Source organism: Melopsittacus undulatus, chromosome 2, assembly GCF_012275295.1.
Source record: "Melopsittacus undulatus isolate bMelUnd1 chromosome 2, bMelUnd1.mat.Z, whole genome shotgun sequence".
In the NCBI taxonomy this organism is placed as follows: Eukaryota; Metazoa; Chordata; class Aves; order Psittaciformes; family Psittaculidae; genus Melopsittacus; species Melopsittacus undulatus.
The window spans coordinates 73,306,917-73,321,218 of NC_047528.1; the positions used below are offsets into that span (position 1 = coordinate 73,306,917).

The 14,302-nt window shown below is 36.9% G+C and overlaps 1 protein-coding gene across 4 annotated transcripts in view; it reads left to right on the forward strand.

Moving 5' to 3' along the window:
• The window catches only part of WWC3 (WWC family member 3), a 101,531-nt gene that overhangs the window by 38,412 nt on the left and 48,817 nt on the right, over positions 1-14,302 (forward strand). For all 4 annotated transcript variants that reach the window (XM_031051055.2, XM_005151427.4, XM_031051052.2 and 1 more), the window contains exons 2-5: positions 1,645-1,754; positions 6,525-6,728; positions 9,772-9,848; positions 12,511-12,590. In XM_031051055.2, coding sequence (XP_030906915.1) covers positions 1,739-1,754; positions 6,525-6,728; positions 9,772-9,848; positions 12,511-12,590 — 377 coding nt within the window. In that variant the 5' untranslated portion in view covers positions 1,645-1,738. The remainder of the gene's footprint in view (positions 1-1,644; positions 1,755-6,524; positions 6,729-9,771; positions 9,849-12,510; positions 12,591-14,302) is intronic.

Consider the following 14,302-nt stretch of genomic DNA (forward strand, 5'->3'; position numbering starts at 1 on the left):
ATTTTTCCTTAAATAATGTGTATCTTCATCTTACTAAACTGTTTATTCATATTTGAGAATCCGTAACATATGATCAAGCTCTGTTATTTGACCTAAACAACTTGATCTTTGTGCTGCTGTACAGAGCTGTTAAAACATTACATTTTGTGAGTAAGGATAAATGTTTTTATTCTACTACAGTTAGAGTCAAACACTAATCTTGAGAATATGAAAATAGTTTTAGGAGGCAGGTTAAATGCAGTTTTTCTCTTTGCTGTGTGTGAAGTCATGTGCTCTTTGTTAGTGGTTGAATGATGTCCTTACTGGCCCATTGAAATAGCTAGAATGTAGTCATAGTAGTATTTCCATTGTTTGAGGTCTTTACTCTTGGATTCTTTTGGCTGGTTTTGCGTTTGGGGTGGGGAAGAACTTCTGGTTCAAAGACAGACCTGTTTCAGGTCAGACCAATTTGTTATATATCAGGTGAAGTTCAGTTACCAGTTATCTCTCTGTTTCGCAGTGTATTTTTAAGCATAGTCCAAGTCTGGTATCAGGAAACCTTTATTGGGTATTATAACATATGAACAGAATTTCAACTTTATGGTGAACAGTATTATGCCATAGGTTATGCAGAACTTGTCAGTTTCTAAATTAATGCATGTATTTAATCTTTGCAAAGTTGTCATTCTAGGTATTAGAAATGCTTCACAAAATAAATATTGAAAGTGTTTTAGCTGTATCTCTTGTGAAATTACTATATTAATAGCTTTTCAGGAAAGGAATTTTATGGCAGCTTTTAGAGGAAGAGATTGTCTTGAGGGTTAAGTAATGACTAAAATAGTCTTTTGGGAAATAAATGTGATTTAACTGAATGTTATTTTTTTTTTATTTGTATCTTTTGTTCCTCATAGTTTTCCATATAACTTGGTGTTCTAGAATAGTGTTAGTTTAGAGTCTTTTTCTGTAGGATTTATAAACCAGTGCTTTCAATATTCCTGTTAATATTGAAATCACTGTTTTGGTTTTCTGGTACTCACTGGTCTTTCAAGTGTTTGCCTGGCAAACCGTGTGATATTTTAAGCTGCTAGATAATAATGCTGTTACTTACTAGTTACTGTTTCTGCTCTAACGGCTTCAGAATTCTTTAGAGATGTTTGTTTAGAGGAAGTAATTCGAATGTGTCTGGACCAAGAGAATATCATTAATAGTGAGAAATGTATATTTGAAAAGGAGGAAAAATCTATTCTATAGTGTTTTCTTAAATTATATCTCTATATATATATTTTTTTTTAAGGACAAACCACTATACTGCTTTGACACCTTAAAGTTTCTAGTGATTTTTAGCAGTGGTGAACTCCAGCTTCATGTTTGTGTTCTTTGCAATATGTGAGAAAAACTGGCAGGACTGCATGCCATTGTAATTAAACTGTTAAACATAGAAACTTAAAGGGAGAAGCTTGTCTTACCTGTTTGAGGAGTATCTGTCAGCATATTTAAATGAAACTTTATTTTGAAACCGTATGCTTGTAATTATTACCACATTCCTTAGCAGCATAACTAGTTTATGATCAAATGATGGAGGTATCTTCAAAACGTGTAATAATATTTGTTACACTATAAACTCTGTACCTTTTGTATTTATTTGTGTTATTTTCATTTTTACAGGATTACAAAGCCATTGACATTTGCTGACTGTGTCGGTGATGAGCTTCCTTTAGGATGGGAAACTGTTTACGATCAACAGATTGGAGTTTATTATATGGACCACATAAATCGTAAGTAGTTGTATGATTATTTTGAGGAATCCTAGCAAGCTGATCTTTACTGATGGCACTATGTTTCCAATACCGTTTATACACCTCATGCTACAGCAAGAAAATGTATGCAAGTAATTTCTTGCAGTATCTGTTTTCTCATCTTTGAAATGGGGGCATAATCCTTCCATTTGTAATCAATTTTACAACCTATGATTGAGTTACAGTGTATATAACTTCTTTGTTTTGCTTTATCATACTGTGGAGTATCAGTAATCTTGTTGCTTTTTGTCCTCTGTCAAGAAGATGTTCATGCTATACTCTTATATTTCCTATTTTTCCACTCATCCATGTTTCACTCTTCAGTGTTGAAAACCAAAATACATCCTGAGAGAAAAGTGATGATTTTTAATTAGGAGTACCATGAAATACAGTAATCTCATAGTTTCTTAAGCAATGTATGTTTTATGTTTTGATACAGTACAAAGTGCTCTTGAAGCAATAATAGAAGTCCTTAATGGAAACTTAAGAGGGAGAAATTTCCAACATTTTCTCTTTTGGACTATTGCTGAGCTTTGTATCACCATTGTCTGGCACATTTGCCAGTTCCACTTTGAAAAAAAATGCCTTATCTTTACAGCTTTGTACTAATGCTGCTGTTACTGTTGTTCTGCTATCATTCTTATCATCAGTAAGTGAATGCTTTCAGTATTGTAGGGATTTGCAGACGGTAGGGAAGGAGAAAAGAAAAAAGTAACTATATGGGCTATCACAGCAGTGGTAAATAGTATAATCTACAGAAACAACCTCAATACTATCTACTTGAAATCTGGTTAATTAAAAAGTAAAAGTGAAGAAATAGCTTTTGGCTTCCTGCCATCATTGGAATTCCTTGTGTATTGTGGTTTCACAATTACTTATTTTAAAAACCCCCTGACAGAATAACAAATGTACCCATAATATAGTTTGACCCAGATAGGTACTTCATTTGTTGTGAAATTAATAAAGATCACAAATAAAATAATAAACTTTAAATAACTATTAATGTGCTGATCACAAGGATAGACAGCTGAGACAGTTGAAAGGCAATAAATACAGACAGCTAATTCTTACAGTAACTCTTTAAAAGAAGTAGTAGTTTAATGATTGCTGTTTAAACTGTCATGGTAACTTTAGTTAATGTTGAAGCTTAATAAAAAGTGAAGTTTACATCAGAGTACAGTAACAGAGTGCAGTTGTACCAATATATGTACACGTGCGTGAATGTACATAGTAAGAAAACCCAAAACCCAACAACTCTCCAAATAAAAAAGCCTAAATGAGGATATTGGCAACTCTCTTGAACTTTGAAAAAGGCATTAGGAGTCCCTATACATACAGAACAGAACATGAACTCCCATGCCATGCTGTAACTGAAGAAGCTACTGAAACATCCTACCTGATAGGTATCTTTGATAGGAGTGGCAATCAGCATCGTGTGCAAATTAAATCACTCACTTTTGCTTTTCAGACTTTGTTATTAGCTGCTTTACCACAGACATCAAGTTAGAACTTACAGAAAGGATATTAATCATTTTAGGCACGTCAGATCTGGCTGGCATTTTTTTTTCTATGCAGTTGAGAGTAAAAACCATAGAAGATTGTCTTTTGCAGGGAGAGCTGAATTCCCAAATGCTCAGTAGGAAGGTACAAAAAGAGAAGATTAATATAAATGGGTCTGGGAAAGCAAAAGTAATTGTATTAGGAATTAAATAGAGGTAATATTTGAACAGAGGTATAGAAACTTCATAGGGCCAGTGCTGAACTGAATGAAAGGAATCATTCTGCAATTAAAAGGTTACAAAATTTGTCTCTTTCATGATAACTAATTACTCACAGCCCACAGATATTATCCTAAATGGTAATTCAACCGTCACAGCAAAATGGGTTTGTCACCTTTAGGCTAATACAGTGCTTGCATATACAAGCAAGTTTTATATTCAGAGGGAAGACACAGTTGGTATTATAGCTGGGTAATCATTACTCAAAAATTAGTAGGGTAATAGGTCCAATTTTAAACCATGGACAACAAAGGGTGCCAATCAAGACAGCATTAACCTCCTTTGTAGAAGTAAGAACTAATGAGTAGATAGCCAGGTGTATCATGAGATGGTGTTAGGCAAGTGGCAGGTATGGGTTAGGGACTGAAAAAAAAAATGTTTTTCTGAAATGAATCCTTTGTATTCTGAACTATTTCTACAATACTTGGAATGGCAATTTTCATGTGAAAGCATTCAGACTGCCTTTTGTGGCTGACCGGATTAAATGCTTCATACAGCCTTGGAGTTCTGTGTTAACTGACAAAACAGAAGTGCTTTCTTTCAAGAAACACTGAGAAAAAATGCAAGGGATAATTCAAAGTGAGTCTTTCTAAAGTTAGGCTTACTAGGAACCTCTCATGCTTTGTGCACCATCTCAAGCTTTTTGCCCTTGCACCTTTTAAAAGAAAACAGTAATACATCTGATTTTTCCAAGCCTCTTGCTATGTTTGTTTACCCAGAAAGTAATAAAAAGATTTCTAGGCAATAACTTTCCATTTATATTGAAAACCCCCAGGAACAGAGGAATCTCCTGTAAATCTCAGTGGTGCTTCCAACCTTGATCTCCATCTTGTTCTGTAAATTCAGTACTTTGTTGACACCCGTACTAAGCTGCTCTTGGCTCTTGTCCAGCCATTGCTTAAAAACCTTGGCGGCTGCCGACCACAGAATTCCTTTCCCTCCTCCTCAGAGTCTTGGGAGCCTTTGAAGTCTCCCTTAACCAGTTGGGCATTCCCCAGTGAGGAAATAATATATTCCCTGCATTTGTCTGGGGCTGTTCTTGAATTATTAAATTTATTTTTTATTTTTTAATTAGTTATAAAGAAATTGAGGAACTGAATTTTGTCATACAACACTTCTTTAGTTTTGTTGTTACATGGCAAACTTGTGTGGAAATCCAGGGCAAAGTGAAGCCTCTGTACTTTATAAATCAGAAAAGAGCGTCACTACTGTACTGAAGAAGTTTTGTGCCTCAGAAGAATGCTTCTAGCACTTGAGAAGCTTCTAAAATAAGTTCGTAAGACACACCGTGCCCTGTAGTATAGGTCCTTAGAAGCTTAATGTGCGATGCAACATAACATTTCAGCATTGGTGTCTGTTGAGATTAGAACTGTTAATTTCCTGTTCAAAAAGAGACACTCCCTGGGTTCCAACTCTTCTGACTAGTAAATATTTATTAATCTCTGCATAGTTTCCATAGGGGATTAGCAGTTTTAGGAATATTAAATTTATACAAATTTCAGGAATGCTTATGAATGATTGAGATAGCATTGCAAATTATCATGCTCTCAGTAAAGGAGGGGCTGCAGTGTGAATTCTTACTTTCTTCTGCTTGCTCTGCAAGCAGAGAGGGATTTAAGAGATTGGAACAAGACACAGCACATCCTGTCCTGGGCTACAGAGGTAGTTTGGGGGCATTGGAACTAAAAAGTACTGCTGGGAATCAAGGGTTACGGGGATATATTGGGGAGATATGGGGAGAAATTGCAGAACTGTAGGCATGATTTTTATACCTTTAAAATGTGAGAAGTTGTGGAGAGATAAAAGTTACAGCTGTTGAGAGACAAGGTTATTATGAACCTAAAGTACAGTTCACGGATGAACTTTGTTTTTGTTTATGTACATTTCAGATGGCTCTCAAATGGTAGAGCTGTTAGCATGACCTTGACAATAGAGTGACACTAATGTGTTGCGCTCAGTCTTTTACAGTTTCCTGTATCATCACTGATGCCAGTATACTGAATTATGTTCACAAGATTAATCCAAACTATAACTAGCTTTCATCTCTTGTGAGAAGCAAAGTTTGGGAAGGTTACTTACCTCCAGACTGTGCTGCAGGTTCTGCCACTACTTTGAACATTGACATTACATCTGTAGCAACTTCTTACCAATAGAGCCTCAATCAGCAGAAATCAGCATTCACTTAAACATGAAACTTTACATGGACATCCTTACATAAAATATTTGCTAGCTTGAGCAGCACCACAAAAATGAATTGATACTTTTTTTAGTATATTAATGTATGTGTCCTCCTTAAATGTCTTTGCAGCTGCAAGGAGATTGCTGTATGGTTATGACTTTGAAAATCTGTATATATGGGAAAGATTTTGTACTGGAAACCTGTTTTTGATTTGTGTTTGAATGCAGGCTGTTCTAAACCCTGGAAAGAGAGAGCATGAGAGTGCTATTTCTTAAAAAAGAAGCAATTGTAATGTTTTTGTGGATTTGAGATTAAAACACTAATTTCTGTTGAATTACATTATTCTTAATTACACAGGTGTCATAACTGACCTTTCAGGATGTTATACTTGTGAAGTTGTATGTAGTATCTTAAGGTTGTTACAACTTAAGTTGTAGAGTTACAACTTAAGCGTTGAGATACCTTTCAGACTCCTACATGGTTCTGGGTTTTTGGGTTTTTTTAGAATTTTCCAGTTGGCTACGAGGGACAGTAAGAGTCAGAACACTGTTTTTGTTGGGTTTGCACTAGTTTGTAAGGAAAATAATAAAATTTAAATGTCTTATATTTGAAAGGGATTTTCCTGTTCTTCCACTCTGCATCCTTCCTTTTTCTTGTTCAGGCTGGAGTGATTTTGAGCACTGTAGTGTTAGGTATGCTAGTTGTGAACAGGCTTTAACCAAATAATTTATACTTTGTGGTATGCAGCATCTTACATTTATTTTATTTTTTTTTTAATGTGTTTCTCCTTAGAGCTCACGCAAATTGAGGACCCAAGGGAGCAATGGAGGAGGGAGCAGGAACGCATGCTTAAGGAATACTTAATTGTTGCCCAGGAGGCACTCAATGCCAAGAAGGAGATTTACCAAATAAAGCAGCAGCGTTTTGAGCTGGCCCAAGAAGAATATCAACAATTGCACAAAATGTGTGAGGATGACAGCCGTTCTTATGCCAGCTGTGAGTTTCCTAGCCTTTTCTTGATTTGCCCACCTGCCTTGTACACCATGTGGTGTAAGAAAGTATGTGAAGTGTTTCTGTCACTTGGTTCTCTTCTGAATGAAGATCCTGACTACAGAAGTGAGGTGCTATCCTTTGACTGTTATTCAGAGTATTCTGTTTCCTGTTAGATCTATTAGAATATGCCTTTTTATCAACATTAAACAGGGTTATATCCTAGCTACCATCTCTAGCCATCACAGAGCCAGGTGTAATAATGATTCACATAAGGCAACAAAGACAGGACTGGTTGTTGCTGGTCAGTCATGTACTTGCCCTCCTAAATTTATAGATTTTTCCACTCTGACAAGGAGGGGCACCATCATCTTAGGGGAAGCCCTCTGTGGATCCTTGGTTGCTTTATTGACTATAAAGAGTTAGGGACAAGGTGTTGTGGTCAAGAGTACCTCTGACCATGAAGTATGAAGCAGTGTTTCATCAATGCACCTCATTCTTGACTCTCAGCCTGTGATTCTAGCGCTGGTGGTGTAGGTTGTAGAGCCTTGATTTCCTGCCCTTTTCATTCTTCAGGTATCTCTGGTAGCTTGAAGGTAGATAATGGAATTTTACTAAAATCTGAAGTTGTTGCACTGCTGTCATGGCTGTTGGCTGGTGCAAGAGGAAAAAGGTGTCTTTGCTGAAAAGTCAAAACCAATCTAGTTCAAAGTGTATCAAATGGATATACCCATCAGCCATGTGGAAGTGTAGTTTCACTGCTCTGGCGGCTTTTCAGTGGTCATCGTGTGTACAGCAGTTGTTTAACTAAAGGCTTTGCTGATAAATGCCAAGTACTTCATAAGTATGGGAAGCTCTGCTCAGCCCTTTCTGAAAATGTTCAAGAAACCTGACTGTGGAGAGGGAGATTAAAGCAGGCATCTTTGTAGAAGTGTTTAGCTACTGATCCAGTGGTATTTATGAATCCAAGGTAATTCATAGGTATGCAAGAATTCTGAATAAAAGATGTTTTCTAGGGCTGAGGTGTCCCAGATGGTCTTGACCGAGTGTTCCTTTACTCTTGCACTAGGATTATTTCACCTTTTTGTTTAGTTTTAAATACGAGAATTGTGTGATCTATTTTGTGACATAACTGAACAGTTGTGACTAGTCTTATTTCTCCCTATTATGTTCAAGTTTCTTAAGAATTATTAAGAAATTTTTTTTTCCTTACTAAGAAAGTAATTTTCAAAAAGAAAGTCTTGTTTAAACAGAGTGTTTAACTACTGGTTAAGGAGTTGGAATAAGATAAAAGGTAATGTGATCATTTTTTTCCCCTGGATTATAAGATCTGAATACACATGTATTAGAATACTTTTCTAGGAGCTTGGGCTTTTGGTATTTTGAAAATTTGCAATCATTCTGTGGGATATTTTGTTAAATTACTTCAGGTGAGTTATACAGAGAGAAACTATTGATGGTAATACACTAAAAAACCATAACCTGTTTCTCATCTTTTTAAACTCTTGGAAAAACAAGTTGCTTGAAACAACAGCAAAAAGAATGAAAAAATTGAAGTTCTCTGTAGCATGTATGCAAATGCTATGTCAGTTGACTTTTAGGTTTCCCAGTCCTCTGATTTTTTTAGGTATTTCTGTGGAATTGATAATGAGATGCTGTAAAATGACTTAAAACCTTTTACTTGTTTTGAGGTGACAAAAATACTCCAATTTTCTACAGATGTATTAATATATTTTATATTGGTTTAAGGTCATATGCATCTGTTGTGAGAAAATGGTATGGGCTGATTAGTCAGATGCGCTATTAAAAAAAGAAATAAAATCTCTTTGGAGATTAATCATGCTGTCAACTCAAGATTCTCCAAGGCTTCTCCGCTTATTTTCTTAATTCAACTTCACTCTGGAATGCTTGCTTCTCAATTTACTGTACAGAAATCTTAGGCTCCTAATTCAAATGCAATTAGATGGCCAAAATTAGGTGCTCATATTGCCGATTCTCCTGCCTCCACCACTGGTTGATTCAGTTTGTTGTGTGAAAAGAACTGAAACTTCATAATTTTCATCTTTGCTTGTGGGTGCTACCATTGAGTCAGTGTTGTCTGCTCATAAGTGGGAGGTGGCGTGAGCTCAGCAGTCATGGATTGGCAGAGAGGTGCCAATGCAGCAGTTTTGTGACTCAGTTGTGATCAGCACTGTTTAAAAAATCCAGAGAAAATCCTGGATTTAGAGAATTAGTCCAGGCATGACTACACATTTTGGCAAATTCCTGCATGCTTGATATGACCTTGGCATTGCAGTATTCTTTGGAGAGTCAGAAGGTTCAGTGCAACGCAAATACGGGTTTCAAAGAAGCAGCCTTCAGCTCTGCAAAGGGGTGGTAGGTCTAACAGCACAACACTGTCCCTTCACATACCAGGCATATTTCATTGGGCCAGTGCTGCTGTGGATGGCTCAATAAATCATGGTTGGTCTTGCCCAGTCTGTCCTGTAGGACCTTTACTTCATCTGTCTAGGCTTTAGCTTGTAATGGCACAGCTTGAAATCATTGCCTGACTCTAGATGTGTGGTGTTAAGAGCTCAGTTGCTAGAAGCTGATCTGTATTATTGGTTCCCTGTGTCGTTGCTTTAGGAGGCAGCTTCTCTCTGTAGCTGATTAAATTTTGTTCTGACAATAGGTTTTGTGTTTTCTTTTTTTTACTTCAGTCCCTATCATACTGTTAATTCAATATACCTAGGAAACAATTTGCAATTGTTAATGTTACACAAATTGCTTGCATCAGTAAATTCTGTCATGGAAGCTAGTTGCTTTTAGGCAATATACAGTGCTGCTGTATTAGATTTTTTGTTTTCAGAACAACAAAAAAATATAATCCAGGCACACCGAATGTGATTCTTCAGTTGTACTTTAAGCGCAGAGAATTATTTTAAAACCTAGTGACTTGTGACACAAAGAATGAATGCAGTGGTCTATTAAATAGTGACACATCTTAACAGTTGTATTAAAGAAGTAAAAAAAAATTAATGTAAAATGATGTTTTCCATCTGTTTAGCATTCTCTGGATTTTCAACTAATACCAAGTATGACCCATATCAGATCAAAGCAGAAATAGCCAGCCGTCGTGACAGAGTGAGTAATTTTTTTCATTTTGTAGAAATATGAATTGGGCATGGGGAAGGAAGGGGTCTGTGTGTTTTTCCTTACCCTATCATTTACACTGGGTGTACATTTTTAGACTAGAATACTGTATAACTGCTTTTCTACTCTGCCCTGCTGTTCTAACAAATCTATATTTACTACATTTCAGTAACTTGCAAAGTAATGCTTTTTCCATGTTAAAAGCATAAAGATTTCTGTCACAGATGTCAGAGGCAAACTCAGCTAGGCTTTCAGAACTGACACAGCTAGTAAATGCTCTGTAGCCACATTCTTCCCTGATTAAGAGTAGTTCAAGCCCACTGGCTTCATAGTTTCCCATTTACCCTTTTTCAGTGGGGTTCTGTGGATGTCACTGAATTCTAGATTTAGCCATTCGGAAAGCTGCTCACAATTTGGTAGACATGTTGTCCAGATAGAACTTTTTAGGTGATTTGCCTAGGGCTCCTCTATGAGGGGTGTGCAAGCATTCTCACTATGACAGGCAGTAGTGATAGGCAGGTCTGTAATAAAAATGCTCCTTTAAAAAAAAAAAAAAAGCTAGAATCATGCTTTTGGTACTGTCTTGGTTGAATAGTTTTCTTGAATTTCTCCCATGTTGCTTTAGCAAAGAAGTCTGTGCGTTAGTTTCAAGCAAATTGATAGAACAGTTTAAAAAGCAGTTTATAATATCAAACTCTAGAACCTGTTTCCAAATGGTATGTTTCTTTTTATTAAAGGATAAAATGGGATTTAGCATGCCAGGCACTTGGCTCACAAAATAAATAAAAACCACTTATCTTTGCAGGATAGTGTTCCATTTTTGTTGTAGTGACCACTTTTCACATGAGTGCCTCTGAAAGTAAATCCTGTTCACCACCCTTCAAAGGCATTTATTCTATCTGCGTATGTTTACTACATGCTGACTAGTGTTTGCTTGTTTTACATACTCTAAATGCCAGCATACTCCAAATGAGAAAACAAACCTTATTTATTTAAATAGTATTTAAAGAAATAAACAAAGTCTTCACTTAAATGGTTATTTCTCTTTTCCTGAATTTTAAAACAAAACAATCTTCTAAATGCATAGGATAACTCGTTCAATTGAATGTGTGCATAGGCATTGAGTTGCTTCAGGTAATAGAATAAAATATGCACTGAAAAGTGTGTGTGTGAGTTAGTGATGTGTTTTTTCATTTTACTTTTCGTGAGTGTTGAAAAAGCTGGTGAGGGTTTAGGAGCATTTTGAGGTCTGATGCCAGGCCCCTCACTCTTGGAATAGAGCTGACAAAATAAATTTATGCCTGGATATGGATGGGTTTTTATTTTTTATTTACTCCTTTTTTTTTTTAGTAATGGTTTTGTCAGACCTCATAGCAGCCTTCCAGTATCTGAAGGGGGCCTACAGAGATGTTGGGGAGGGACTCTTCATTAGGGACTGCAGTGATAGGACAAGGAGTAATGGGTTGAAACTTAAACAGGGGAGGTTTAGACTGGATATAAGGAAGAAATTCTTTACTGTTAGGGTGGTGAGGCACTGGAATGGGTTGCCCAGGGAGGTAGTGAATGCTCCATCCCTGGCAGTGTTCAAGACCAGGTTGGATGAAGCCTTGGGTGATACGGTTTAGTGTGAGGTGTCCCTGCCCATGGCAGTGGGGTTGGAACTAGATGATCTTAAGGTCCTTTCCAGTCCTAACTGTTCTATGATTCTATGATTTATTGACATACATGTAAAAATCAAGAGCACTCTGGATTAATTTTAGAAAAGGTACCAAGTTTGATAGTTTGAGAAGAGAGAGCTTTTTTCCTTTGACGCCTGCCTTTCTTTGGGCTCTCAGTTCAGTCTCATGCCTCACTGGCACGCACTGAAAGCACCTTCATTCCTCTCGTTTGTTTGTAGTCCCTTTCATCTTCCTCCCCGCATTGTTCTCAGTTATCTATAAGTTTTGGAGGGCAAGAAGCTATTCCTTTGCAGATCGTTCCTAGTGCTGATAGCAGTCTTCCAAGTCTGCCCAAACTACTTAGGCACTTGTTTTCATAAACCCATAAAATTATGTGTTGGAGGCATCTCTGCTTTGTCACTTTTGATTTATGCTCACTGCTTGGATTAAGGTAATTGGCAGGGAGATTGAGTGGGGAGGACAATATGAAAATAATGTAGAAAATCAGGCTGCCATTTCTGGGAGAGAGGCCAGTTTTGTTGCCAGTGATTTTTGTTTTCCCAGATAGAAAAAATTAACAGCATTGTATGTTCAGGGTAAAGGGTTAGGGTTAGGCTAAAGACTTGAAGACAGTTGAGAGGTGCCTGTCAGCTATAAGGGGAGAAGAGAAACTATACAGATTGAAACTTGCTGGATGTTGGTGTAGGCTACTGGAGAAAGGAAATAAAGAAAATAGATGAGGAAATTGATACTTTGCAGACTGAATGTTGTGACCGCTGTTTGATTGGGTCTTATATTATGAACAGAAGGCTTAAGACTTATGAACAAAAAGTCTTCTGTTATGTTAATGCAAATTTTAAAGCAAAAAACAAAAAGAGAACTTAGGTTATCACTTCCATTTTTTAAAGTAAGCTAATATTTTGTATTTTAAAAATGATTTTTTTTAATTATGAAAGTTTCTGTTACATTTTATTACTTTATTTTGTTATCTTTAGCTTTCTAGGCTAAAACGAGAATTGGCACAGATGAAGCAGGAGCTGCAATATAAAGAAAAAGGAGTGGAAACTCTGCAAGAGTAAGTTAAGAGTTTGTGGGAGGACCTTTTTTTCTTAATTCACCTTGGAATAATTTCTTGGAAAAGTATTGCCAAAAAAAAACCAAGTCCAAAATGGTTGAAACCTCTTAATTACTTTGGATCAGAGTTTTTGCTGTGATAAGTGATGGAGGGGGAGAACTGTGTGAAATGATGGAAGGAGTGTTGGATGGAAGTAGTTGGAGACCTTATAGATCCACATGCAAAAACAGGTTTTTTAGCCCCTGTTCTGTGACTGTTCCTGAAGATGCTGAGGTGGAATTAGCTTTAAAAAATATTTTCCAAATGTTTTTTTGAGATATGTACAGCCTGAAGTACCATACAGTAGCGTAGTTTTCCTGTGAACAGTACCAAGGCTTTCTGGTTGGGCACAAATATTCCTCCGGGTAGGCTGTGCACCACAGCGCTGCTTCTTCCTTTTATATGATGGTCATGTCGTCTCATTTCTGCACAGTGGAGCTGATTTGTGTGTACTGTAAATCTGATGGTCTGTGAGACATTTATTTTTTTGGTGCATGAGTGCATGTGAATGTGAGTCCTTGTCTCCTCCCTGTGAGGAAAGGCAGCTCTGGGCAATTGGCCATTGTTCCAAGGGCTTTTAGGCAGCCTGTGCTCTGTTTCCTCTGTGTTCAGTGGTGGCAAAAGTTGTGAACTGTTGTGGTGACCCTCTCCTTGCCACTCTTCATGCAGACCATCAGGTGGGAACTGGGTGACTTCTGTCTGTGCACTGCTTAGTCACCTACACGTGTAGCAAGTACGCAGGATGCCCAGTGGGATAGGGAGAGAGGTTGCCAGGCCATGGAAAAGATGGGAGGTAGACACAGTTTGTTGTGACTTCCAGCAGAACTAGGGGCTAGACCGTGTGTTGAACAGCTCGTGGATTTGCCTTGGACATGTGGCCGTGCATTTAGAAATCTTGGCCTTTTTTCCAGCATGTATGTGAATGAACTGCTTAATGCAGGCGCTTCCTGAAAACATTGGAACTGTTGCATGTCTAATGTATTTTGCAGCGTAAGTACAGTATCTGTGGAAAAATTCTGAAGCTTTGGATTTATTGTGTTGGTGATACAAAGCATGGGTGCACACTTTTGATTCAGTAATTCTGGCAAAGTTCCAGGGATCCTGGAGAAATTAGGTTACTTATTTTCCAACTTTGATTTTGTTTGGTATCACGTTAACAAGATGATATAAAGGGAGACACTCAGATTTTGCTTTTAAAGGAGGGTGACTAGTGCATACACTCCATATTCTTTGGTGGTTTTGTTTGGTTGATTTTTTTTTTAAGCTTACAAGGCTCTTCTGATTTATAATGCATTTTAAAAGATTCAGTGAAGTATACTTGTTCAGCTAAAATCCTTCATACATTGGCAGATATAATGTAATCATTTTCAGGCATAAATATGTTTTTGTTGACTTCCTGAAGCCTTTACAGCTAGTTGGTGGAGTTGTTAATATATGATATTAACTGAAAATTAGTAAAACAAAGCACGCAGTGTATTTCTTCACTAACTCTTTTAAGTAATCTAACTGTAGTCAATGTTTTAGGATGGAGGCCTACATATGTAAGCAGTAACAGAACAAAAGCATTTTAATCTTAAGATTCTTAATCATATTTTCCTTAAGTGAGTAAGAATTGTCTTCCCTTTTCTAATTTCTGTATTTGATTTCCTTCTGGTTTATTGGGTTATTTTAAG